Genomic DNA, 27367 nt, shown 5'->3' on the forward strand with positions numbered 1-27367 from the left:
CAGATTTTTTAATTGCATTTAAACTCCTCTAGTTGCTGTAGGGGATTTGAACTCATGTCCCTGGAGTATTAACCCAGCCTTTTAGATTATTAGCCAATAACATTACCGCTATGCTACCATCTCTGATGATCACTATGTTATCCTCCCCCATAACTGCTATGTTACTGGAGTGGAGTGCCCAATGTACCCTCTCTCTTGTATTTTGTTTGTCAACTGTCAACATCTCTGACGAGGATCACAGGTAAGAGAACATTAGTCTCAAGGGACCTCCCGCCCCCTCCCTGCTGCACTGCATTTGTGTCAACTCTCCAGGTGTGCCCATTTGGTACCATGATTTGAGTGAACTGTCCACAGTGCATGTCTGGTACCATTTGTGAGTTAATTGTGTTGTCAATAAGCTGTTTGGTTTCTGTAACTGCTGCTGACCTGGAGTTTCTCTGTGATACACCTAACACACACATAAACTAAGGTGTGTGATAAGGGTAGCAATTTGTGCATGTGGAAATAAAAAATCTTTCCGGGGTGTAATCTGGATTAATTTTCTTGCACAGACTCTGGATGAATTTTTTTTTTTTCCGGCTCGTAAAGCACCAGTTAGTAGCGAACGTGATAACTCTCCTCAGGCTCACCTTCCAGCATGTGTCATGCTGATCACACCTGTGTTGAGGTGATGAGGAGAGTTGATAGTGGAGCAGAATGGAGTTGAATGGGACAGGTCAAGAATGATGGCTTGACAGTTTCAAGCCACCACAAGGCACAAGTCAGGAATTATGGAATACTCCCCACTTGCCTGGATGAGTGCAGCTCCAACAACACTCAAGAAGCTCAACATCATCTATGACAAAGCAGCCTGATTAATCAACACCCATTCAACACCTTCAACATTCACTCCCTCCACCACTGGTGCACAGTGGCAGCAGTGTGTACCATCTACAAGATGCACTGGAGCAACGCACCAAGGGTTCAACACCACCAAACCCGCCACATCTACCGCCTAGAAGGATAAGAACAGCAGATCCATGGGAACACAACCTGCAAGTTCCCCTCCAAGTCACACACCGTCCTGACTTAGAAATATATCGCTGTTCCTTCACTGTTGCTGGGTCAAAATCCTGGACCTCCCTTCCTAACAACACTGTGGGTGTACCTGCACCCCAAAGACTGCAACAGTTCAAGAAGGCAGCTCACCACCTCAAGGACAATTAGGGAAGGGCAATAAATGCTAGCCTAGCCAGCGACGCCCACATCCCTTGACTGAATAATAAAATAAGTTGGGGGTGGATTCGAGGGGAGGACAAGTAGCAGAGGAGGCTCAAAGAGTTCTGAGGCCACAGGAAAGTAAAACACCAGTATCATCATCTCTGCCGAGGGCCACAGGTAAAAAGATATTAGCCTTGAGGGGCCGTTCACGAAATGTCTTGTGTGTGACTTACCTAATTGGGTGCATTGGATTCTAAAGGCTCAGTTAGGTATGGGAGGTAATGGATTGGGAATAAGGAAACTTATTCATTATACAGGCAGGGAATTGTAATGTTCCCAAACTTATTGTTTGGTTACAAACAGGAAAAAGACAATCTCTCCAAACAAATTTACTACAAATAGGGAAGGGAGGGATTTTTTCCCACTGAAAAATGATTGCCAAATGATAAGATAATATGTGTTCTCTGACCTCAATGACATCAGGAGGTGGAGCGGGCACCGCTGATTTTCTGGAGGTAAAGAGCCCGCTGACCCTGTTCTCCTTCCTGGTGACCTTCTTCTCCTCAACATCTTTAATCCCACCATCCAGAGGTTTCTCCTGGGAGCGGGAGGTTTGCTTCCTTGGCAATGGTGGCTCCGCACTGTGAACAACAACAACTTGTATTTATATAGCGCTTTTAATGTGTAGGATGTGTAAAGTGCTTTACAATGGACGGAATACTTTTTTGAAGTGCAGTCACGTTGTAATGTTGGAAATGCGGCAGCCAATTAGTGCACAGCAAGCTCCCACATACTGCAATAACAACAATATACATTTATATAGCGCCTTTAACGTAAGAAAAGGTCCCAAGGCACTTCACAGGAGCATTAGAAAACAAAGTATGACACTGAGCCACATAAGGAGACATTAGGTCAGGTGACCAAATGCTTAGCCAAAGAGGTAGGTTCGAAGGAGTGTCTTAAAGGAAGAAAGTGAGGTAGAGAGGAAGAGAGGTGTAGGTAGGGTATTTCAGAGCTTAGGGGTTAGGCAACTGAAAGCACGGCCACTAATGGTGGAGCAATTAAGATCAAGGATTCTCAAGAGGCCAGAATTCGAGGAGCGCAGTTATCTTGGAGGGTTGTGAAGCTGGAGGAGATTACAGAGATAGGGAGAGATGAGGCCATGGAGGGATTTGAAATCAAGAATGAGAATTTTAAAATCAAGACGTTGCTTGGCTGGGAGCCAATGTAGGTCAGTGAGCACAGGGTTGATAGGGAAATGGGACTGATCCAAGTTAAGACACGCAGCAGAGTTTTGGATGACCTCAAGTTTATGGAATCTAGAATGCCGGAGACCAGCAAGTCAAGCCTAGAGTGAACAAAGGCATGAGTGAGGATTTCAGCAGCAACTGAGCTGAGACAGGGGCGGAGTCAGGTAATGTTACAGAGGTGCAAATAGGCGATTTTAGTGATGGCTCGAATATGAAGTCAGAATCTCATCTCAGGGTCAAATGTGACACCAAGGTTGCAAACAGACTGGCTTAATGTCAGACAGCTGCCAGAGAGAGGGATGGAATCAGCAGTTAGGGAATGGAGTTTGGAGCGGGTCAGGCTTCGGTCTTCCCGATAACTAAATGGAGGAAATTTCTGCTTCTCCAAGACTGGATGTCAAACAAGCAGCCAGACATTTTAGAGACGGTGGAGGAGTCAAGACAGGTGGTGGTGAGGTGGAGCTGGGTGATATCAGGGCAGCATGTAGAAGAGAAATAGCAGGGGGCCACCAGAGGTAACGATGTGAGAGCAGGAAGAGAAGCCATTGCAAGTGATTCTCTGGCTGTGATTAGATAGATAAGAATGGAACCACGTGAGTGCAGTCCCACCCAGCGGGATGACAGTGAAGAGGTGTTGGAGGAAGATGGTGTGGTCAACTGTGTGAAAGAGAAGGACGAGGAAGGAAATGTTACCTTTGTCACAGTCACATAGGATGTCATTTATGACTTTGGTAAGAGCTGTTTCTGTACAGTGGTAGTGGTGGAAACCTGATTGGAGGGAGTCAAACAGGGAGTTTGGGGGAAAATGGGAATGGATTTGGGAGGCAACACATTCAAGGACTTTAGAGAGAAAAGGAAGGTTGGAAATGGGACAGTCGTTTGCAAGGGCGGTGGGGTCAAGGGCATTTTTTGAGGCGAGCAGTGATGACGACAGATTTAAAGGCGAGAGGGACAACTCCTGAAGAGACAGAACCATTAACAATATCAGCCAAGATGGGGACCAGGAAGGGAAGTTGGGTGGTCAGCAGAGTGGATGCAGGTGGTATTGGAACTTTGTAATAAGTGGATTGGTGATGGATAGAGTTTGTGATCTAATTGAATGGTGGAATACACCTGAGGGTCTGAGTAGCCTAATCCTGTTCTGATGTTTTATTTTATTAACTCTCGGGATATAGGGATTATTGCTATCTTTAGTTGCCCTTGAGAAGGTGGTGGTAGGCCTTCTTTTTGAATTTCTGCAGTCCGTGTAGTTAAGGTACTCCCACAGCGCAGGTGGGTAGGGTGCTTCAGGATTTTGACCCAATGACATGAAATGGTGATATATGTTTCTGTGCTTGCGGCCTAGCTTGTGATTGAATACGCCACCTGTTGTTAGTTGTTATATATTACTGAGGAAGGCTCAGGCACATAGGAAAGCACATTATCAAGGTTGAAGACTACACTTCAGACATACTCTTTGTCTGTGAAACACTTTGGGTTGTGCTAAGAATGTGACAATTCTTTCTTTACTTACTTGTCCCCTGTCACCCTGGGTGTTTCTTTGTCGGAGCTTGCAGAACTCAAGGAACTCGAAGAGATCACTGACAGCGGCCGAAAAGAACGGATCATGGAGCGAGGACGACTTCCTCCACCTCCTCCTCCTCCTCCTCCTCGCCTCTCTTCAAAAAATGACTGGAAAAGAATACCACATCCGAGAGAGATTATTCCACCAGTCTCAGGCTTGTTGTCATTCATTAAAGAAAGGGAGGTATAGGAATTAAAACATGTTTGAACCCAATTCCTAATCCAATAGAGTCCAAACAACCCATGCTCGGGATTAAATTTGAAACCTCACTCAAAGAAGCCCCAAGCAAGAGGAAAATGGAATTGTTATCAAAAAAAGTTATAGAGGCACCAGAAAAGGTGCAAAAAAAAAATCAAGGATGATACCAGAACTGAGAGGGTATAACTATCAGGAAAGGCTGGGCTGGCTGGGGCTTCTTTCTCTGGAAAAGAGAAGGCTGAGGGGTGACCTGATGGAATAAATAACACTAATAAATCCAATAGGGGAAACTTCTCTACCTAGAAAATGGTGAAAATGTGGAACTTGCTACCACATGAAGTAGCACAGATACATTTATGGGGAAGCTAGATAAACATGAGGGAGAAAGGAATAGAAGGATGTGCAGACAGAGTCGGATGAAGAATGGTGGGAGGAGGCTTGATTGGAGCATAAACACTGGCATGGACCTGTTTCTCTGCTGTATAATTTCTATGTAATTTTATATAATTCTATGTCATGCTAATGTAGTGGACAATGACCTCCTGACACTGGGTGGGTGATAAAGCACTTTGGCGATGAGACTGGTCTAGTTACAGGGGGTAATTTTAACTCACAGCATAAAATAGGTGTTACTGAATCGACAGCCTGCTTTGCACATCTTTCCATTTTTCTTTTCTATTCCATTGATATTCCATCCAGGTCATCCATTCCATAAGAAACTTACAGTTATTCGCACCACAAGATCTAACTGTTCCTTAACAAGCTGCCAGGTTTTTACTTTAACTGGCCTTCGCAGAAGCACATTCCATGTTCTCATCACTTCCTGAAGAACTTGCTATCAGTCCCATTTTTGACCTTTGAACCAGTTTGAACTTGCGACCCCCCCTCCCCCTTCACCCCCTGGTCCCCCTATCACAGTTGAAACTGCTTCCGTAGGATTCACTCACCAGGTCCCGTACTCCGTACTGACTCTCCACCTTCACTTTCAGTTGTGCAAAACAATCCTCCATTCGATCATGGAAAGGTTTGAGAGCCTCGGTGACCTTCTGCCCATGAACCCTGATCCCCTCCGCCAGCAATGGGATCTTCAAAGGAGAGAACAAAAGAAGAGTAACAAACTTTGATTGGCAGCCGACTTCCTGTTTATTAGAAACATTGAAAAGCAGAGAAATTATGTTAAAGTTATATTGAAGCTGGGGCAGACCACACGTGGAGTACTGTGAACAGTTTCGGTCTAAATATTATAAAAAAAAAGATATAGAGGCACTGGAGAAGGTTCAAAAAGGATTTACTAGAATGATAGCAGAACTGAGAGGTTATATCCATCAGGAAAGATTGAATAGGCTGGGGCTCTTATCTCTAGAAAACAGAAGGGTGACCTGATCGAAGTCCTTAAGATTATGAAAGAGTTTGATAGGGAAGACACAGAGAAAATCTTTCCATTTACAGATGAGACCAGAAATAGGGGCCATAAATATAAGATAGGCATGAATAAATCTAATAGGGAATTCAGGAGGAACCTTTTAAATCCGGAGACCTTTGGAATGTGAAACCCATTATCACAAGGAGTAGTTGAGGCTAATAGGATTGGATTCATGGGGAGAGTTAGATAAGGACATGAGGGAGAAAGGAATAGAATTGATGGCGTTAGATGAAGAAAGGTGGTAGGAAGCTTGAGTGGAGAACAAACACCAGTCTGGATCTGTCGAGCCAAGTGGTCTGTTTCTGTGCTGTAAATACTTTGTAATGCTTTGTAATGGGAACAGGAGTAGACTATTAATGGCCTGTTCTGCCATTCAACTAGACAATGGCTGACCTGTACCCTAACTGCATCCACCTGCCTTGACTCCATATCCCTTAATACCCTTGACTTTCAAAAATCTATCATTAATTATTCATTGAGATAGCATCTGTTACTTTTTGTGGGAGCGTTCCACACTTCTACAACCCTTTGTATGAAAAAGTGTTTGCTAACTTCTGAAAGGCCTGGCTCTGATTTTAGAGTATGTTCCCCTTGTTCTACCGCCATAAGCTTGTAGTCATTCAAAACTCTGCTGCCTGTGTCCTACCTTGCACCCAATCCCATTCATCCATCACCCCTGTGTTCATTGACCTATATTGGCTCCTGGTTAAGCAACGCCTCAATTTTAAAATTCTCATCCTTAACTTCAAATCCCTCATGGCCTCGCCTCTCACCATCTCTCTAATCCCTTCCAGCTACATAACCCTCTGGGATATTTGAGCTTTTCCAATTCTGGCCTCTGGTACATCCCCGATATTAATTGCTCCACCACTGGCAGCCGTGCCTGCAGCTGCCAAGGCTCTAGGCTCTGGATTTCCTTCCCTAAACCTCTCCAACTCTCTACCTTGCTTTTCATCTTTAAGACATTCCTTAAATCCTACTTCTTTGACCAAGCTTTGGTGATCTCCATGTGACTTAGTGTCATATTTTGTTTGGCAATGCTGCTGTGAAGTGCCTTGAAACATTAAAGATGCTATATAAATAGAAGTTCTTGTTGTTGTTGTTGTCCTGGACTCACCCACAATTCTTTTCAAAATCCTAAAAAACTCAATCAAATCATCCTTTAACCTGCTATATTCCAGGGAATACAAGCCTGGTATATATAATCTCTCCTCATTATCTAACTGTCAGGAAAACATGCTATGCTGAATGAAGATTTTAAATTCATCAGCTGGAAATCTACATTAAACTTTTAAAAGGGAAAGCTAGAATCGTACATGCAACTTTTAAAAAACTGGCAACTAAGATGCCCATCACAATTTGCATTGAAATACCTCACATTCCAAGACATCAAAGTGGAGCTGCATGTCCAAAAAGGTCCCATCCAGGACTTGAACAGTTGAGTAAATTATTGAGTATCACACTCATTAGCAAGACATTCAAAGCCATCTTGGAGCATTCACTAGTGGAGACATACCTCCAGGTGATAAACATTGAAACAATACAACCTGAGAGAGATTTGGGATTCTTAGACTTTGGAACTCATTAAGGTAAAAAAAAATACTGAGAGACCATATGACAGTCTTCCCAGGTTATGTGAACTTGGAGTTTTTGTTACTTTTTAAAAATTCATTCATGAGATGTGGGCATCGCTGGCTAGGCCAGCATTTATTGCCCATCCCTAATTGTCCTTGAGAAGGTGGTGGTGAGCTGCCTTCTTGAACCGCTGCAGTCCATGTGGGGTAGGTACACCCACAGTGCTGTTAGGAAGGGAGTTCCAGGATTTTGACCCAGCGACAGTGAAGGAATGGCGATATAGTTCCAAGTCAGGATGGTGTGTGACTTGGAGCGGAACTTGCAGGTGGTGGTGTTCCCATGCAATTTCTACCCTTGTCCTTCTAGTTGGTAGAGGTCGCGGGTTTGGAAGGTGCTGTCAAAGGAGCTTTGGTGCGTTGCTGCTGTGCATCTTGTAGATGGTACACACTGCTGCCACTGTGCGTCGGTGGTGGAGGGAGTGAATGTTTGAAGTTGGGGTGCCAATCAAGCGGGCTGCTTTGTCCTGGATGGTGTTGAGCTTCTTGAGTGTTGTTGGAGCTGCACCCATCCAGGCAAGTGGAGAGTATTCCATCACACTCCTGACTTGTGCCTTGTAGATGGTGGACAGGCTTTGGGGAGTCAGGAGGTGAGTTACTCGCCGTAGGATTCCTAGCCTCTGACCTGCTCTTGTAGCCACGGTATTTATATGACTACTCCAGTTCAGTTTCTGGTCAACGGTAACCCCTAGGATGTTGATAGTGGGGGATTCAGCGATGGCAATGCCATTGAATGTCAAGGAGAGATGGTTAGATTCTCTCTTGTTGGAGATGGTCATTGCCTGGCACTTGTGTGGCGCGAATGTTACTTGCCACATAGCAGCCCAAGCCTGGATATTGTCCAGGTCTTGCTGCATTTCTACATACAGCAGACAAGCTTTGAGAGCTAACCAACGCAGGATCCCAGTGGAGCTGTCTCTCTCTCTCTTTCCAAGTTAGCATTGCAAGTTTTGAAACCTGTCTGCGACTGCAGAACATCCAAGTCTATCATTGCTACAGACATAGACCCTGGGGGAGAAAGCCACCGACATCATTATCTTCAAGAAAACCCTGAACCATGTGGACCAGCTGCAACTGCACTTCTACCAGTCAGAGACTTCAGAACCACAAATTCAGCCAGAAGACAACTGAATTACCAGACTCCACAAACTGTATTATTTTTATTTGTTCTGGACTCTAATCCAAACAAACTCTTCTTCATCACTCTGTAACCTATGTGTGTGTGTGTTTCTGTCTGTGTGTGCATGAAAGTTGGAGTGTCGTTTATTATTTTCACTTTGATCAGGATTTGAGTTTAGGTACAATAAACTAACCTCTTTCTTGTTTAAACTCAAGAAAACGTGTCCAATTGGTACTTTGATGATCATAGCACATAAAGGGTTAAACACTCACTGAATTTGTAAACACATCCACTGTTTAAAAAGGAATAAACTCTGTTGCGGTCAAACAAGGAGAGGGACAAGAGGGGAGTCTTCTTTCACTTACATCTGAAGGCCCTCCTCACCGTAAGGAAGTCATTCTGCTTACCTGCCATGCGATGAGATCCTTTAATGTCATTATACTGTCCATGTCCTCTGGGTGTTCGCTCATATATCTTTCAGTGAAGAATGCCTAAGGGATAGAAGGATCCAGTTTAAAAATATCAGTTAAAAAGTTTACTCATCTCCTCTGGCAGCAATACTCAACCACCATTTTACCCCCATCAGCCAAATTTTGTTTAGGTCTCAACTTCCTTAGGGTTGCTTTTGCTGTGGAATGAGCTTTAATTCCCCTCCCCGCCATTCCTAAATGAACTGTCCCATATAGCAAGCCCAACAAGAGAGGGAGCAGTTCTGGACTTAGTTTTAGGGAATGAAACTGGACAGGTGGAAGGGATATCAGTGGGGAACACTTGGTGGAAGTGATCATCATTCAGTTAGATTTAGGATAGTTATGGATACAACAGGAATAAAAGCTCTCATTTGGGGAAAAGCTAATTTTACTAAGCTGAGATGTGATTTAGCAAAAGTGGACTTGAAGGTAAATCAGTGCCAGATCAGTAGGAGGCATTCAAGAAGGCTATAGTGAGGGTTCAGAGAAAGCATGTTCCCTTAAAGAAAAATGGAGGGACTAACAAATCCAGCACCCCCTGGATGTCAAAGAGCTTAAAGGGAAGAACAAAAAAAAAGGAAGCTTATGACAGATACCGAGAGCTAAGTACTGCAGGAACCCTACAGGAGTATAAAATATGTAGTGGCGAAATTAAAGAGGAAGTTAGGAAAGCAAAGAGAGGGCATAGAAAAACATTGTCAAGTAAAACCAAGGAACGTCAAAAGATTTTTTTATAAATACATAAAGAGCAAGAGGGTAACTAAAGAAATAGTATAGCCTATTAGGGACATAAGGGTAACCTATGTGTGGAGGCGAAGGACGTGGGTATGGTCTTTGTGTCTGTTTTCACAAACGAGAGGGATGATACAGATATTGCAATCAGGGAGGAGGCATGTGAAATATGAGAAGAAATTAGCATAGTGAAAGAGGAAGTATTAAGGAGTGTAACATCTTTGAAAATCCATAGACCCGGATGAAATGTACCCTCGGCTGGTAAGGGAAACAAGAGAAGTGGAGGCTCTGACCGTCATTTTCCAATCCTCTCTGGCTACAGGTGTGGTACCAGAGGACTGAAGGACAGCTAATTTTGTACCATTGTTTAAAAAGGAAGAAAGGGATAAACTGAGTAATTATAGGCCTCGGTGGTGGGAAAATTATTAGAAAAAATTCTGAGGGACAGGATAAATCTTCATTTAGAAAGGCACGAATTAATCAAAGATAGTTAGCACAGATTTGTTAAGGGAAGACCGTGGCTGACTAACATGATTGACATTTTTGAGGAGGTAACAAGGAGGGTTTGATGAGGTTAGTACATTCTATAGATTCTGGAAAGGTTCCTGCAGACTGGGAAGTAACAAGTGTAGTCAGAAAGTAGCAGTCAGAAAGGAGGGAGAGAGAAAATGGAGATCTACAGCCCTGTTAGCTTGAGGTAGGTAGTAGGTAAAATGTTAGAATCGATTATAAAGGATGTGATAACTAGACACTTAGAAAATAATGACATGATTGGACAGTGTCAGCATGGATTGATGAAAGGGAAATCATGATTGACAAACCTGTTGGAGTTTTTTGAGGATGTTACTTGTAGCATAGATAAAGGAGAACCAGTGGATGTGTTGTATTTGGATTTTCAGAAGGTTTTTGATAAGGTCCCATACAGAATGTTAGTAAACAAAATTAGAGCACATGGGATTGGGGGTAATGTACTGCAATGGATTGAGAATTGGTTAACAGGCAGAAAACAGAAAGTAGGGATAAACGGGTCATTCTCAGGTTGGCAGGCTGTTACTAGTGGGGTACTGCAAGGATCAGTGCTTGGGCCACAGCTGTTCACAAACGATATAAATAATTTGGATGTAGGGACCAAATGTAATATTTCCAAATTTGCTAATGACACAAAATGAGCTGGGAATGTAAGCTGTGAGGAGGATGCAAGGAGGCTTCAAGGGACCTGGACAGGCTAAGTGAATGGGCAAGAACATGGCAGATGGAATACAATGTAATAAATGTGAAATTATCCACCTTGGTAGAAAAAACAGAAAGACAGACTATTTCTCAAATGCTGAGAGGTTGTGAAGTGTTGATGTCCAAAGGGACCTGGGTGTTCTTGTTCATGAATCACTAAAAGCTAGCATGCAGGTGCAGCAAGCAATTAGGAAGGCAAATTATATATTCGCCTTCATCGTAAAGGGGTTTTGAGTACAGGAGACAAGTCTTGCTGCAATTGTATTGAGCCTTGGTGAGATGGCATCTGAAGTATTGTGTGCAGTTTTGGTCTCCTCATCTAAGGAAGGATGCACCAAGGCTCCTTAGACAGCACCTTCCAAACCCGCGACCTCTACCAACAAGAAGGACAAGGGCAGCAAATACATGGGAACACCACCACCTGCAAGTTCCCCTCCAAGTCACACACCATCCTGATTTGTAACTATATCGCTGTTCCTTCACTGTCGCTGGGTCAAAATCCTGAAACTCCCTTCCTAACAGCGCTGTGGGTATACCTACCCCAAACGGACTGCAGCGGTTCAAGAAGGCAGCTCACCACCACCTTCTCAAGGACAATTAGGGATGGGCAATAAATGCTGGCCTGGCCAGCGACGCCCACATCCCATGAATCAATAAAAAAAATATATACTTACCATAGAGCGAGTGCAAAGGAGGTTCACCAGACTAATCCCTGAGATAGTGGGATTGTCTTATAAGGAGAGATTGACAAAACTGCACCTATATTCTCTAGAGTTTTGAAGAATGAGAGGTGATCTCATTGAAACTTAGAAAATTGTTACAGGACATGACAGGGTGGATGTAGATAGGATGTTTTCCCTGGCTGGTGAGTCTTGAACCAGGGGACACAATCTCAGAATAAGGGGCAGGCCATTTAAGACTGAGATGAGGAAGAATTTTTTCACTCAGAGAGTGGTGAATCTTTGGAATTCACTACCCCAGAGAGCTGTGGAAACTCAATCATTGAGCATGTTCAAGACAGAAATCGATGGATATATGGATATAATGACATCAAGGGATATGCGGAGACTGCAGAAAAGTGGCGTTGAGGTAGATGATCTGACATGATTTAATTGAATGGCGGAGCAGGCTTGGCAGGCTGAAAGGCCTACTCCTGCTCCTGATGTAGTCTATGTGGATTTTAGCTAGGCTTTTGATAAGATCCCACATGGAAGACTGGTCATGAAAATAAAAGCCCCTGGGATCCAAGGCAAAGTGGCAAGTTAGATCCAAATTGGCTTAGAGGCAGGAAGCAAAGGGTAATGGTTCACAGGAGTTTTTGTGGCTGGAAGGCTGTTTACAGTGAGGTTCTGCAGGGCTCAGTACTAGGTTCCTTGCTTTTTGCGGTATATATCAATGATTTGGACTTGAATGTAGGGGGTATGAAGAAGAAATTTGCAGATCATACAAAAATTGGCCATGTAGTTGATGGTGAGGAAGAAAGCTGTAGATTGCAGGAAGATGTCAATGGACAATATCCAGGCTTGGGTTGATAAGTGGCAAGTAACATTCGAGCCACACAAGTGCCAAGCAATGACCATCTCCAACAAGAGAGAATCTAACCATCTCCCCTTGACATTCAGTGGCATTACCATCGCTGAATCCCCCACTATCAACATCCTAGGGGCTACCATTGACCAGAAACTGAACTGGAGTAGCCATATAAATATCGTGGCTATAAGAGCAGGTCAGAGGCTAGGAATCCTGAGGTGAGTAACTCACCTCCTGACTCCCCAAAGCCTGTCCACCATCTACAAGGCACAAGTCAGGGGTGTGATGGAATACTCTCCACTTGCCTGGATGGGTGCAGCTCCAACAACACTCAAGAAGCTCGACACCATCCAGAACAAAGCAATAAATGGTAAGATACTGAGAAGTGTAGAGGAACAGAGGGATCTTGGAGTGCTTGTCCACAGAACCCTGGAGGTGGCTAGATAGGTAGGTAAGGTGATCAAGAAGGCATATGGGATACTTGTCTTTATTAACTGAGGTATAGAATAAAAAAGCTGGCAGTGTAGAGCTTGGGACTGTATAAAACACTGGTTAGGCCACAGCTGGAGTACTGTGTGCAGTTCTGGTCTATAGGACTATAGGAAAGATGTGATCACACTCGAGAGAGTACAGAGGAGATTTACGAGGATGTTGCCTGGAGTGGAGAATTTTAGTTATGCAGAAAGATTGGATAGGCTAGGGTTGTTTTGCTTGGAACAGAGAAGGCTGAGGGGAGACCTAATCAAAGAGTATAAAATTATGAGGGGTCTAGATAGAGTAGATAGGAAGGCCCTTGGTTTAGGAGTCCACAACCAAGGGGCATAGATTTAGGGTAAGAGGTAGGAGGTTTAGAGGGGATTCCAGGAGAGAAGTTTTCACCCAGAGGGTGGTGGGGAACTGGAGCTCACTGCCTGAAAGGGTGGTAGAAGCAGAAACCCTCATAATATTTAACAAGTACTTGGATATGCACCTGAAGTGCCGTAACCTACAACGCTACGGACCAAGAGCTGGAAAGTGGAATGAGGTTGGATGGCTACTTGTTAGCCCGTGCAGACACAATGGGCTGAATGGCCTCCTTATGTGCTGTCAATTTTTATGATTCTATGACACCTCTTACATGCAATGCATGTGAGACAGAGACACAACTTAACTCACGTACCACGGACACCATCGGGAGATCGCAAGCATGTCGTCTTGACTGCTTGTTGTTGTCCAGAAGCTCCAGTATGTTGTATCTTTTATAGATTTAATTACATAGGACACCGTGGGTCCCATATGTTGTCATGTTCTGTGTGTATGCTCTTGCCATGTGCTCTCGTTTAGTGCTGAGGTTAGCTGCATCATTTCTTAGATGGGCTGTTTATTACACTTTGGACATTCGCAGGACGTGGGTCTTGCTGGCCATTCCTGATTGATTACTGCAACTGAGTGGCTTACTCGGCCATTTCAGAGGGCAGTTAAAAGTCAACCACATTGCTGGGGGTCTGGAGTCACATACAAGCCAGACCAGGTAAGAACGGCAGATTTCCTTCCCTGAAGTAGTGAATCAGATGGGTTTTTATCACAACCCTGTCATTTCATGGCCACCATTACTGATCGTAGCTTTTTATTCCAGATTTTATTTTAATTGAATTTAAATTTCCCAGCTGCTATGGTGGGATTTGAACTCATAGCTCCAGATCAAAAGTCCAGGCCACTGGATTACTAGTCCAGTAACAAAACCACAATGCTACCACACTCTCAATCCCATATAGCCATTGTGTAATAAGCTTATTAAAGCGATTCTGCCTGGGACCTGGTTAGATACAGCTCTTTGGTCTAAAGGGATCAAAGGGTATAGTGGGGGGGAAGCGGGAACAGGTTACTGAGTTGAATGACCAGCCATGATCATAATGAATGGCGGAGCAGGCTCGAAGGGCCGAATGGCCTACTCTTGCTCCTATTTTCTATGTTTGTATGACACCTATATTTACAGTGCAGACCCGCAGTTGGCCAGCCAAATCTCCCCCGAGTACCACTCTTCGCAATAGTGTACAATTGAGGACTCAGCTCATTATAATGAGGTGTCAGCCTAGGCTCAGTGGGTTGCACTTTTGCCCCTCTAAGTCAAAAGGTTGTGGGTTTAAGTCCCACTCCACAGGTTTGAACCCATAAAATCCAGGCTAACATTCCCAGTGCAGTACCAAGGCCATCTTTTGACTGAGATGTCAAACCAAGGTCCTGTCTGCTCTCTCAGGTGGATGTAAAAGATCCCAGGGCACTATTTTGAAAAAGAGCAGGGGCTTTCTCCCCAGCGCCCTGGCCAGTATTTATGCCTCATCCAACATCACTAAAAATGGTCAGAGTGGGATGGAGGAACCAAAGGTCTTTACCTGTATGCCATTGTCCGTGTATTTGTAAGAAGCAGATTAGCTGATCATTATCACATTGCTGTTTGTGGGATCTTGCTCTGTGCAATATGGCTGCCGCATTTCCCACATTACAATGGCAACTACACTTCAAAAATACTTAATTGGCTGTAAAGTGTTTTGGGACATCCTGAGTCATGAAAGATGCTGAAAAAATGTAAGACTTTCTTTTCTGTAGTCTTACTGCAGTTATCAACAAGCTCACCGTTTCGTATTTGGCAAATCCACCCATTACTGCAGGGTCCACGGTTCCATTCAGAAGCATGGAGAGAGGGTTGATGGAAAGGTTGGGATCACTGTGGTGCTGGTTGATCATGGCTAGTATCTTGTTGTTGCTGGCCTGCATTGTTTCGATGGCGTTCTCCAATGGGCTTATATAAGTCTGTGGAACACAAAGGCTGAAAATTAACAATACGGAAAGCAAGGGGTCCCCAGTAATTTGTCAGGGTGGAGGACAAAGTGAACAGAGCAGAGGGGCAAAAGGCCTCAGCCGAGTTGTATGTAGGGTGGACTGGTGAAATGGGCATTCCTCAGGCACTGCACTGAGGACAAAGGGGCCCCATCACCACACATTTTACCTCCTTTTGCCACATGTTTCCTGGGGCTCCCCTTACACTGTAAGTGCAAGTCCAAAGACTCACATGAGCAGCTTTTAAATTTTCCTTATGCCTCTTTCCCATCAGAACATTGGAGTAGCCTGGGGTCCCTGGAGCAGCTCTTCCACTGGCAGCTCTCTTATCTCAGCAACCGGAAGCAAACTATAGGCCTTTAAGGCCAGCTGCTGTGCTGGAATTTGGATACATAGGAAGGAACATATTGAACAGGAGCAGGTTATTTGACCATGACAGTGAGAATTGTAAACAAACACGAACATATGAATTAGGGAGCAGGAGTAGGCCACTCGGCCCCTCGAGCCTGCTCCGCCATTCAAAAAGATCGTGGCTGATCTGATTGTAACCTCAGCTCCACATTCCCACCTGCCCCCAATAACCTTCCACCCCTTTGCTTATCAAGAAACTATCTACCTCTGCCTTAAAAATATTCAAAGACTCTGCTTCCACCGCCTTTTGAGGAAGAGAATTCCAAAGACTCACGACCATATGAGAGAAAAAATGTCTCCTCATTTCTGTCTTAACTGGGCAACTCCTTATTTTTAAACAGTGACCCCTAGATCTAGATACTCCCACAAGATGAAACATCCTTTCCACATCCACCTGTCAAGACTCCTCAGGATCTTATATGTTTCAATCAAGTCAACTCTTACTTTTCTAAACTCCAGCGAATATAAGCCTAGCCTGTCCAATCTTTCCACATAAGACAACCTGCCAATTCCAGGTATTATTCCAGTAAACCTTCTCTGAACTGCTTCCAATACATTTACATCCTTCCTTATATATGGAGACCATTACTGTACACAGTACTCCAGATGTGGTCTCACCAATGCCCTGCATAACTGAAGCATACTCTCCCTACTTTTGTATTCAATTCCCCTTGCAATTAATGACAACATTCTGTTAGCTTTCCTAATTACTTGCTGTACTTGCATACTAACCTTTTGCGATTCATGCACTAGGACACCCAGATCCCTCTGCATCTCAGATCTCTGCAATCTCTCACCATTTAGATAATATGCCTCTTTTTTATTCTTCCTGCCAACATGGACTATTTCCTACTTTCCCACATTATACTGCATTTGCCAGATCTTTGCCCACTCACTTAACCTATCTATATCCCTTTGTAACCTCTTTATGTCCTCTTTCTTCACAACTTACCTTCCTGCCTATCTGTATGTCATCAGCAAATTTAGCAACCATACCTTCAGTCCCTTCATCCAAGTCATTTTATATAAATTGTAAAATGTTGACGCCCCAGCACAGATCCCTGCGGCACACCACTCGTTACATCTTACCAACCAGAAAATGATCCATTTATGCCTACTCTCTGTTTCCTGTCAGCTAGCCAATCTTCTACCCATGCCAAAATGTTACTCCCTGCACCATGAGCTTTTATTTTCTGCAATAACCTTTGATGTGGCACCTTATCAAATAAGGTTGAGGCGTTGCTGGACCTGGAGCCAACGTAGGTCAGCGAGCACTGAGTGACCGGGAATTAGGAACTTCTCTCCTCACAGTTTGAAGGAGAATGGCCCAGCTATAGTGGGGGCACAGGTCTGTTTCCCTATGGGCCAGGCCACTAGCCCAATGGAGGGAAAATAGGGCAGCTGTGTTCTCTCAGGCTAAGCACACCTCTGAGGGAAATCTAGCCCATGGGGGTGGGACTCCTGAGGGCTTCTTTTGTACTGAGCAGCATGGATCCAAACCATACTGACCAGGAGAGGTCCAGATTCCATGCTGTCACACTGGACTCACTGTCCCTGTCCTAGGAAAGAGAAGCATGATCCTTCAAGGTTCCTGCTTCTGATTACCCTTCATTGAACCCCTTGCTGGAAAGTGTGGATATTAGAGGAGAGTACCAGGTTTTACATTGTTGAATGCTGCGATAGGATAATCGACTGACACTCGCTCACCTTTGAACAAGTGCAGATGACAGTGGAGAGGCATTGGAGGAGGATGGTGTGGTCAGTTCTGTCAAAGGCTGCAGACAGGTCGAGAAGGACGAGGAGGGAACGTTTTCTTTGACACAGTCACATAGGATGTCATTTGTGACTGCTAAGAGCTGTTTCTGTACTTTGGCAGGGAGGAAACTGGATTGGAGGGCTTCAAACTTTGAGTTCCAGGAAAGATGGGCATAGATTTGGGAGGAGACAGCATGTTCAAGGACTTTGAGGAGAAGAAAGGATGGTTGGAGATGTGACATTAGTTTGCAAGGATGGTGAGGTTAAGGGTCTTTTTTCTGAGGAGAAGCAGATTTGAAGGAGAGAGGGACAACACCTGAGGAGAAAGAACCATTAATAATGTCAGCTAACCTGAGGACCAGGAAGGGAAGTTCAGTGGTCAGCTGTTTACTCGGAATAGGGCCCAGAGAGCAAGAGGTGAGTCTCATGTGCAAGATGTGCTCGGAGAGGGCTAGACGGGAGATAGGAGAGAAACTAGAGAAAGATGTGAATTCAGGGTTTGGGCAAGGGAGAACTTTAGAGGCAGTTGGCCCAGTGGCCTAGGGGAAGGGAGTGAAGCCGCAGAGGCAGCTGATCGGATGGTCTTGACTTTTGTCGTAAAAAAGTCTCTGACCTCATTGCACTTATTGAAGATGATGAGGTACAATATGGTCGCAGATAACTGGACACTACCAAAACACAATTGCTGAAACTTTCCGTGAAGCTACTTCCACTCCCATTATGAGGAACCTTTTTAAAACACTGGCTTCATCTCAGCTGGAGTACTGTGTCCAATTCTGGAACCATACTATAGTAAGGAGTCATAATGGCACAGAAAGAGGCCATTCAGCCCATCGAGTCCATGCCAGCTTTCTGTGGAGCAATCCAGTCAGTTTCTTTCACCAGTCTATCCGTGAAGTTCTGTATGTTTATTTCCCTCAAGTTTTCTTTTGAAATCATTGATTGTCTCTGCTTTCACCACCCTCGTAGGCAGTGAGTACCAGGTCATTACCACTCACTGCGTAAAAAAGTTCTTCCTCACATCCCCCTCTGTATCTCTTGCCCAAAGCCCTAAATCTGTGTCCCCTAATCCTTGTACCATGGGATCAGCTTCTCTTTGATGTGAAGGCATTAGAAAGGATGCAGAACAGATTTACGAGCATGATTCCAGGGATGAGGGACTTCAGTTACATGGATAGATTGGAGAAGCTGGGGTTGTTTTCCTTAGAGAAGAGAAAGTTGAAAGGAGATTTGACAGAGGTTTTCAAAATCTTGAATGGTCTGGGCAGAGTAAATAGAGAGAAACTGTTACCATCGAGAACCAGAGGACACAGATTTAAAGTGCTTGGCAAAAGAAGCAAAGGCAACATGAGGGAGAAATGTGATACACATCCACCGGTTAGGATCTAGGATGCACTGCCTGAGTGTATGGTGGAGGCAGATTCAACCGTGACTTTCAAAATGGAATTAGATAAGTTCATGAAGAGAAAAAAATTATCAGGGCTCTGGGGAAAGGGCAGAGGAATGGGACCAGGTGAGTTGCTCTTGCAGGGAGCCAGCACAGATACGATGGGCCAAATGGCCTCCTTCTCTGCCGTAACCATTCTATGATCCTTATAGGAAACGTCGCTCATTTCGAGTCTGGTGAGATTACAACTGAGCAGCTGAGGAGGTTCGCGGATGCTGGTACTAGTGAGTCAGTGGAAGTATCACCCAATGAATGGAACCATGTGAAGTCTGTTGTGGTGTCTGAATGATAAGCTTGAAGCTTTTGCTGAATTATCTTTGGGAATACAGGGAAAACCTGCTTGGAACGATTCGCGGGTGGATCGTACTGAGATCCCTTCAGTAATCAGAGAACTACTCTCAATGATGGGATCTCCTTCCACATGGAGAAGTTGTAAAATGATAAGGGTTAATTTGGAAATCTTGTCCTCTAGCATCTGGAGCGCTTTGAGGAAGAATGTTCCAGATTTCACTCCCGAATGACCCAACTCTAATTTTAAGGTTACACTCCCTTGATCTGGGCTCTCTTAGCAGAGGAACCAGTTTCTCTTTATCTACCCTCTCTATCAACCTGCTCTTGTAATTAACCCTTTAAGGTCTGTTATATATTATGGTTCAACAGCTGTGGGAATGGACTCCTGGGTGCTGCTGGCTTTAGGCTGTAGGTGAAGAAATACCTTTATTGGATTTGCTATGTGCAAATTGGCTGCCATACATTTCCTACATTACAACAGAGACTGCACTGCAAATAAGAACTAATTGGCTGTGAAGCAATTTACTACATCCTAAGTAAGTCCAATGTGCTATATGGATACAAGTGCTTTTATTCACACCAAGTCCCATTTACACACCACCCCTGTCATTACTACACTGGCTCTGGGTCCTTGAATGCCTCCACTTGCACATTGCCATTCTGTGTTTTTCAAATTCTTCCATGATCTCACCTCTTCCCTGACCTCTGTAACCTCCTCCAGCGTGGCAATCTCTGCACTCTTCCAATTCTGGCCTCTTGGGCATCTCCAATTTTAATCGCTCCACCATTGGCAGCCATGCTTTGAGCTGCCTGGGCCCTAAGCTCTGGAATTCCCTCCCTAAACTTCTCTGCCTCTCTACTGCTTTCACCTCCGCCCTCTCCTCCTTTAAGATGCTCCATGAAACTTACCACTTTGACCAATCCGGTCCGAATATGCACTTGTGCGGTACGGTGTCAAATTCTATTCGATAATCGCTCCTGTGAAGCCGTTTGGGATGTTTTACTGCATTAAAGGCACTATATAAATGCAAGTTACTGTATTTGTTGCTGTTTCTGAGTACTCACCAGTGACGTTTGTACAACTTCAAACCAACGGAGAATGCCAGGCATCTTGTAGGCAGTAGTGAACGTGGTCCTTTCAATCCACATCGACTGTTTAAAAGAGAAGTGCATCATCGCATAATTAAATTAATCCTCGATCTTTCCGAATCCGTATGGCACTTCAGTCATGCAAAAGCCACCAATATCTCACAGATAGTAAAATAAAAGCAAAATACTGCGGATGCTGGAAATCTGAAATAATTCTAAAATTTAATTTAATTAAAATAAATCTAAAATAATGTATTTCAGATTTCCAGCATCCGCAGTATTTTGCTTTTATTTTAGTGTTTAATTCACTGCCACTTCTCTTCCAGGAATGCCTACCTTGAAGAAGTTCTGCTCTTCTGAGTTCGGAAGAAGGGTCACTGACCTGAAACGTTAACTCTGCTTCTCTCTCCACAGATGCTGCCAGACTTGCTGAGTATTTCCAGCATTTCTTGTATTTATCTCACAGATTTTGCCAAGTACCACAGGATGATGGACTTAAGTTACATGAATAGATTGGAGAAGCTGGAGTTGTTCTCCGTACAAAAGAGATTAAGAGAAGATTTGATGTTTAAAATCATGAGGGGTCTGGACAGAGTAGATGGGGAGAAACTGTTTCCATTGGCGGAAGGGCTGAGAACCAGAGGATACTGATTTAAGGTGACTGGCAAAAGAAGCAACAGTGACATGAGGAAGAATTTTATTACGCAGCGAGTGGTTAGGATATGGAATGCACTGCCTGAGAGTGTTGTGGAGGTCGGTTTAATTGAGGCATTCAAAAGGGAGTTGGATAAGCATCTGGAGAAAAAAAATTGCAGGGCTATGGGGAAAAGGCGAGGAGCTGGGACTAGCTTAGTTGCTCTTGCAGAGAGCTGGCATGAACACGATGGGCTGAATGGCCTCCTTCTGTGCTGTAACCATTCTATGATTCTGACTTGCTCTACCCCCTTCTATATCACCTAAATCTACTTCTACTATCCTACCCTTTTCAACCAGGATTGTGTCCTAGCAACATTTGCTGGCACAGATACGATGGGCCAAGTGGCCTCTTTCTATGATTTACTTTAGCACAGACCTTAACTCCCCCAGTCACACGTGCCTCCATCTCGTAAGATGCAGAAGCAAGCAGAAGAAAATAAAGATTTTTTTATTTGTTTCATGGGATGTGGGCATCGCTGGCTAGGCCAGCATTTATTGCCCATCCTTCATTGCCCTTGAGAAGGTGTTGGTGAGCTGCCTTCTTGAACCACTGCAGTCCATGTGAGGTAGCTACACCCACAGTGCTGTTAGGAAGGGAGTTCCAGTATTTTGACCCAGTGACAGTGAAGGAACAGCGATATAGTTCCAAGTCAGGATGGTGTGTGGCTTGGAGGGGAACTTACAGGTGGTGGTATTCCCATGCTGCCCCTATCCTTCTAGGTGGCAGAGGTTGCGAGTTTGGAAGGTGCTGTCGAAGTTTCTGTTTAAAAGTATAAACAATGTGCACCAGGAAATAAGAGGGGCAGTGAAGTGCTGGGGGCAATGCAGAGAAGAGCAAGGAGATTGATCTCTAGTGACAGGCTTACAGACTAACAGAGAATGTCCGGACAGATGTGGAGGTAGAAAGGGGTATATGTGGCACCTGTTTCTTGGGTGTAGAACAGGCACTAAGCCAACCAATTCAGCATTAGAATGGCTGGCCTCTCAATCTGCGCAGGTGTAGGTTCCACTGCTAAGTTTGTTAGGCCCCATTTCTTTTAAATCCCAGGATTCTTTAGTCAACTCACCCCCGCCCACGCCCCCCTCCCCCCACCCCCCCACCCCGTGACCATCAACATAAGGTAAGTAATCCTGTGGAGCCAGGAGGGATGTAGGTGAACCAGATATCCCTGCAGACCTGATGCTTAGGAACTCGCAAATTAGGGATTCCCATGACCCTCTCTCCTTACGACCTTGACCTCATTTGAAGAGGGTGTTGACCCCATCCCCAAAGGGCATCCGGATTCTTCAGTGCGAGGTTGGGGCCTGGTGCATCCAGGTGCCAGTCTGGATTTAGCAGCTATAGATTTTCAGGTCAAAGTTCATAATGCAATTAGATAGAGTCAACATAGTTTTATGAAAGGGGAATTGTGTTTGCCAAATCTATTCGCATTCTTTGAGGATGTTAAAGGTAGAGTGAATAAAGGGGAACCAGTAGATGTAGTGTACTTGGATTTCCAAAAAGCATTTAATAAGGTGCCATATAAAAAGTTACTATAGAAGCTAAGAGCTCACGGTATGGGTGGGGGGGGGGGGGGCGGGATATATTAGCAAAGATAGGGGATTGGCTAACTAATGGGAAACAGAGAGTCAGGATAAATGGGGCATTTTCATGTTGGCAAACTGTAACTAATGGAGTGCTATAGAGATCAGTGCTGAGGCCACAACTATTGACAATCTATATTAATAACTTGGATGAAGGGACCGAGTGTATTGTAGCCAAATTTACTGACGATACTAAGATAGGCCGGAAAGCAAGTTGTGAGGAGGACACAAAATGTCTGCAAAGAGATATAGATTGGTTAAGTGAATGGACAAAAATTTGGCAGATGGGGTATAATGTGGGAAAATGTGAAAAATAGAAAAGCAGAATATTATTTAAATGGAGAGAGACTACAGAATGCTGCAGTACAAGGGGAGTTGGGTGTCCTTGTACGTGAATCACAAGATGATAGCATGCAGGTACAACAAGTAATTAGGAAGGCAAATGAAATGTTGTCCTTTATTGCAAGGGGAATGGAGGACAAAAGTAAGGAAGTCTTACTACAGCTGTACGGAGCATTGGTGATTCCGCACGTGGAGTATTGTGTACAGTTTTGGTCCCCTTGCTTAAGGAGGGATATACTTGCATTAGAAGCAGTTCAGAGAAGGTTCATGAGGCTGATTCCTGGGATGAGGAATTGCCTTATGAGGAAAGGTTGAGCAGGATGGGGCCTTTACTCACTGACGTTTAGAAGAATGTGAGGTTATTGAAACATATAACATTCTGAGGGGTTGACAGATTAGATGCTGAGAGGATGTTTCCCTTCATGGAGAATCTACAACTAGGGGGCACAGTCTAAAAATAAGGGGTCTCCCATTTAAGACAGAAGTGAGGGTGAATTTCTTCTCAGAGTTGTTGATCTTTGGAATTCTCTGTCCCAGAGAGCAGTGGAGGCTGAGTCATTGATATATTCAAGGCTGAGTTAGATTTTTGATCTACAAGGGAGTCAAGGGTTATGGGGCAAAGGAAAGAAAGTGGAGTTAAAGTCACAATCAGATCAGCCATGATCTTATTGAAGGGCAGAGTGGGCTTGAGGCGCCGAGTAGCTTACTCCTGCTCCTAATCTGATCACTCTCAGAGCAAAGTGGCCAGCCCTCCACCTAGTGGATGGATTATGCCACGACCAGCAACCTGCGAACCGCTTTCGGAATGCTGGCAAGACAAGTATGCATCCGTCTGTGGAGCTGTCGGAAAATATCACAGGCTCAAGACCAATTTTTAAAATCTGACATTAGTCAGAAAAAAGTCCAGATTAGCATCTCACAACTTCTGAAGCAGAAGCAACTTGTATGACCTCAGGATGACCCAAAGAGCTTTACAGCCAATGAAGCACTTTGGGAATGTTATCACTGTCGTAATGTAGGGAAACACTAAAGCCAATTTGTGCACAGCAAGCTCCCACAAACAGCAATTTGAATTTCTAGTGATGCTAGTTGAGGAATAAATATTGGCCAGGATACTAGGCAGAACTTCCCTGCTCTTTGAGACAGTGCCACGGGATATTTTACATCCACCTGAGAGAGCAGACGGGGCCTCAGTTTAACGTCACATCTGGAAGACGGCACCTCTGACAGTGCGACACCTGACTGGGAGTGTCAGCCTAGATCAAATACATAAGTCCCAGGGTGCGACTTGAACCTATGACAGTGGAACCCAGGCCAATTTTGTCCCTACTATTGTTCTGGTTAATGATCTCTCAACCAACATCATGAAAAAAACTATCTGGTCATTATCACATTGCTGCTTGAGCAAATTGGCTGCTGCGTTTCCTACATTACAGCAATGACTACACTTCAAAAGTACTTCATTGGCTGTAAAAAGCTCTGAGATGTCCTGAGGTTGTGAAAAGCATTTTATAGTGTTCGTATAAGTTCGTCTTCTACGAACTGAGGCTCTCAAAACAATGTAAAACTACAAGCTGCAGGAACAAGAGTGAGCCACAGGGTGGAGCACATGTCCTGTTATAATGGGCTGAAAGCATTGGTAATTTGTTTTTGACTAACTGAGTTGAGCTGATGTCGGATATGCTGGTCGGTATAGTGAATTACATGGATCCAGAATCCCTGCCAGCCCTATACCCTAGCTCATGCCCTCAGTGACCACACTCCTCCAATTCTGGTCCCTTGCACAATCCCGATGTTAATTGCTCCACCATTGGCGGCCTAGGCCCTAAGCTCTGGAATTCCCTCCCTAAACATCTCTGCCTCTCTACCTCTCTCATCCCCCTTTGAGACACTCCTTAAAACCTACCTCCTGGGACCAGGCTTTTGGTCATCTGCCCTAATATCTCTGCATGTGCCTTGGTGTCAAATTCTGTTTGATTATGCTGCTGCGAAGCGCACTTGGGGGTGTTTCTACAACCATAAAGGCGCTACATAAATGCAAGTTGCTTTTGTTGTTGGACTACTGTGAAAATCCATCCCTCTTCTCTCAACTTTCCACAATACTTACTTCTTCAGTCACCTTATCTCACTAATCCTTCTCAGGGGCCAACCTGCCACTTAGCAGAGCCCCTCTGGATGTTATGTGGGGTTAGACATGGGTAAGTTGTTCCAAGCTCCCTAAGAGATAAGAGGACCTTTCCTTTGACTGCATCTCTTTGAACTGTCTTGGAGTAGGAGGCATATTCAGGAATAGTTTTTGGGTGCTTTAATCAAGTGACACGGCCCCTTCCCTCCATCCAGGGCCCGATGTTGATGTCCTAGCACCAGAAGAGAGTGTCAACTGAGGATATTGATTTGTCTGTAACTAAGGTGGGGGAGAGATTAAGGTTTGTACATATTTAATCAGATGGGGACATAACTCCAATGGATAGAGGTCATAAATTAGGTGTGGAACCGTCCCACCAGTTTGTTGGCGCTCAGCAACAACTTCCAGAATGTTCTTACTGGCTGTGTTGAAAGGAAACATCAGTGGTGGGGGTGGGGGACGGGGGGGGACGGGGGGAGTGTCACATGGGCCAACGTCCTGTCCTGGGCACCACAGCAACGCAGGGCATCAGGAACGTCGGTGTGTTCTTGCTGTCCAGTGTTGTTATCGCTCTCTCAAGAGGGCCACTGCAGGCCCCATCCCGTCCCCCTCCCCCTGCCCTCCACCCTGAGGTGGGTTCCCTCAAGTAGAGGGGAAGCCACTGTAAATAAGGCTCACCTTGAAAGGTCAGCTGGGGTCAGTGGTGCTCCAACGGCAGAAGTCTCACTCCATTGTAGTTGGACTAGGATTAGTCCAAAGAGGAAAATTCCATCCACTAGTGTCTCATAGATTCTTACAGCAGGGAATATGGCCATTTGGCCCAATGGGCCTGTGCCAGCTCTTTGAATGAATAAAGTAATTCGCAACCCTATTCATCATTACTTCCAGGAGTAGATACTCTCTTTGCTGAAAGTTCAGATTCTTATAAATACAAATGCTTCTACTCCAATATAGCGTGAAAATTGGTGTTTCCTATTGCTTTAGTAGCTGCTAAATATGCTTCTATCTGTTCCTTTTCCGGTCTCCTGTAAGGTTACCAGTTGCCTGTTTGCTGGGAGTAGACTGTCATTTATTTACTTTAATTTCTCGTTTACTTTACACCACAAGTTATTTGTTTTACTTTTACTTATTGTCATTTTTCACTTCTGTTTCTTTTCTTCCCCTTTCTTTCATCACCTCTGACAACTCGGAGCATATCCTTTCCTGTTAGTGCTGGATGATTCCGAGTGAGTAACAGGGGAAAGAATGATCAGCATAACTGGTGGTGAAAGTGTCAGTGCCAAGGCCTTCCCTCTCAAACTAATTAACGGCACTTTGGCAGTTGCCAGAATGATGTTCCCTGGGTTTTGCAAATAGCACAGATTGAGTATTATCAACAGAAGCGCATTTTCATTTGGGGGAAGCGACTCAGAGAGCATCCCCAGCGTGAAAGTTTTTAGCACAAGGCTGACGCACCTCATAGAATCAAAGTGTTTGATCAGCATAACAGCAGCGTGGGCTCCGTCCTGTTAATGAGCTCAGTTGCTACGGCAATGAAAGAACAAACAAAATAACTGTGGAAGGTGCACTTCAGGCGCTTTCCAGCCTTGAGTGGCCAAAATAACAAAAGAACGTAAGAACATAAGAAATAGGAGATGCAGTAGGCCATTCGGCCCCTTGAGCCTGCTCCATCCTTCAATAAGATCACCTTGAAGGTTGACCTTTGGCATCAACTCTGCTTTCCCGTACTATCCCTATAATCCTGTGATTCCCTTTGTCACTAAAAATCTATCAATCTCAGTCTTGAATATACTCAACGACTGAGCATCCACAGCTTGCTGGGCTGGAGAATTCCAAACATTCACAACCCTCCGAATGAAGAACTTTCTCCTCTTCTCAGTCCTAAATGGCCGATCCCTTATCCTGAGACAATGCCCCTAGTTCTTCACTCTCCAGCCAGAGGAAACACCCTCTCAGCATCTACCCTCTCAAACCTGATAAGAATTTTATATGTTTCACTGAGATTATCTCCCATTCTTCTAAACTCCAGGGAATTTTTAAGTAACTACAAGATGCACTGCAGCAACTCACCACATCCTTCGACAGCACCTTCCAAACACGTGACCTCTACCATCTAGAAGAACAAGGGCAGCAGGTGCAAGGAGCACCACCATCTGCAAGTTCCCCTCCAAGCCACACAGTATACTGACTTGGAAGTATATCGCCGTTCCTTCACAGTTACTGGGTCAAAATCCTGAAGCTCCCTCCCGAACAGCACTGTCAGGGTACCTACACCACATGGGCTGCATCGGTTCAAGAAGGCAACTCATCACCACCTTCTCAAGGGCAATTAGAGATGGGCAACAAATGCTGGCCTGGCCGGCGGTGCCCACATTCTATGAACAAATAAAAAAAAACCTCACTGTTGTAGGAAATATGACAGCCAATTTGCACTCAGCAAGCTCCCACAAATGGCAATGAAA

General features: G+C 44.6%; 1 protein-coding gene across 2 annotated transcripts in view; it reads right to left on the reverse strand.

The window, feature by feature from the left end:
- The window catches only part of LOC137368229 (dedicator of cytokinesis protein 2-like), a 1222644-nt gene that overhangs the window by 18727 nt on the left and 1176550 nt on the right, over positions 1 to 27367 (reverse strand). For both annotated transcript variants that reach the window (XM_068028710.1, XM_068028709.1), the window contains exons 44-49: positions 20135 to 20221; positions 14962 to 15138; positions 8794 to 8877; positions 5160 to 5297; positions 3964 to 4121; positions 1670 to 1841 (exon numbers count right to left, since the gene is read on the reverse strand). In XM_068028710.1, coding sequence (XP_067884811.1) covers positions 1670 to 1841; positions 3964 to 4121; positions 5160 to 5297; positions 8794 to 8877; positions 14962 to 15138; positions 20135 to 20221 — 816 coding nt within the window. The remainder of the gene's footprint in view (positions 1 to 1669; positions 1842 to 3963; positions 4122 to 5159; positions 5298 to 8793; positions 8878 to 14961; positions 15139 to 20134; positions 20222 to 27367) is intronic.

The sequence above is a fragment of the Heterodontus francisci genome, chromosome 1, assembly GCF_036365525.1.
Source record: "Heterodontus francisci isolate sHetFra1 chromosome 1, sHetFra1.hap1, whole genome shotgun sequence".
Lineage (NCBI taxonomy): Eukaryota > Metazoa > Chordata > Chondrichthyes > Heterodontiformes > Heterodontidae > Heterodontus > Heterodontus francisci.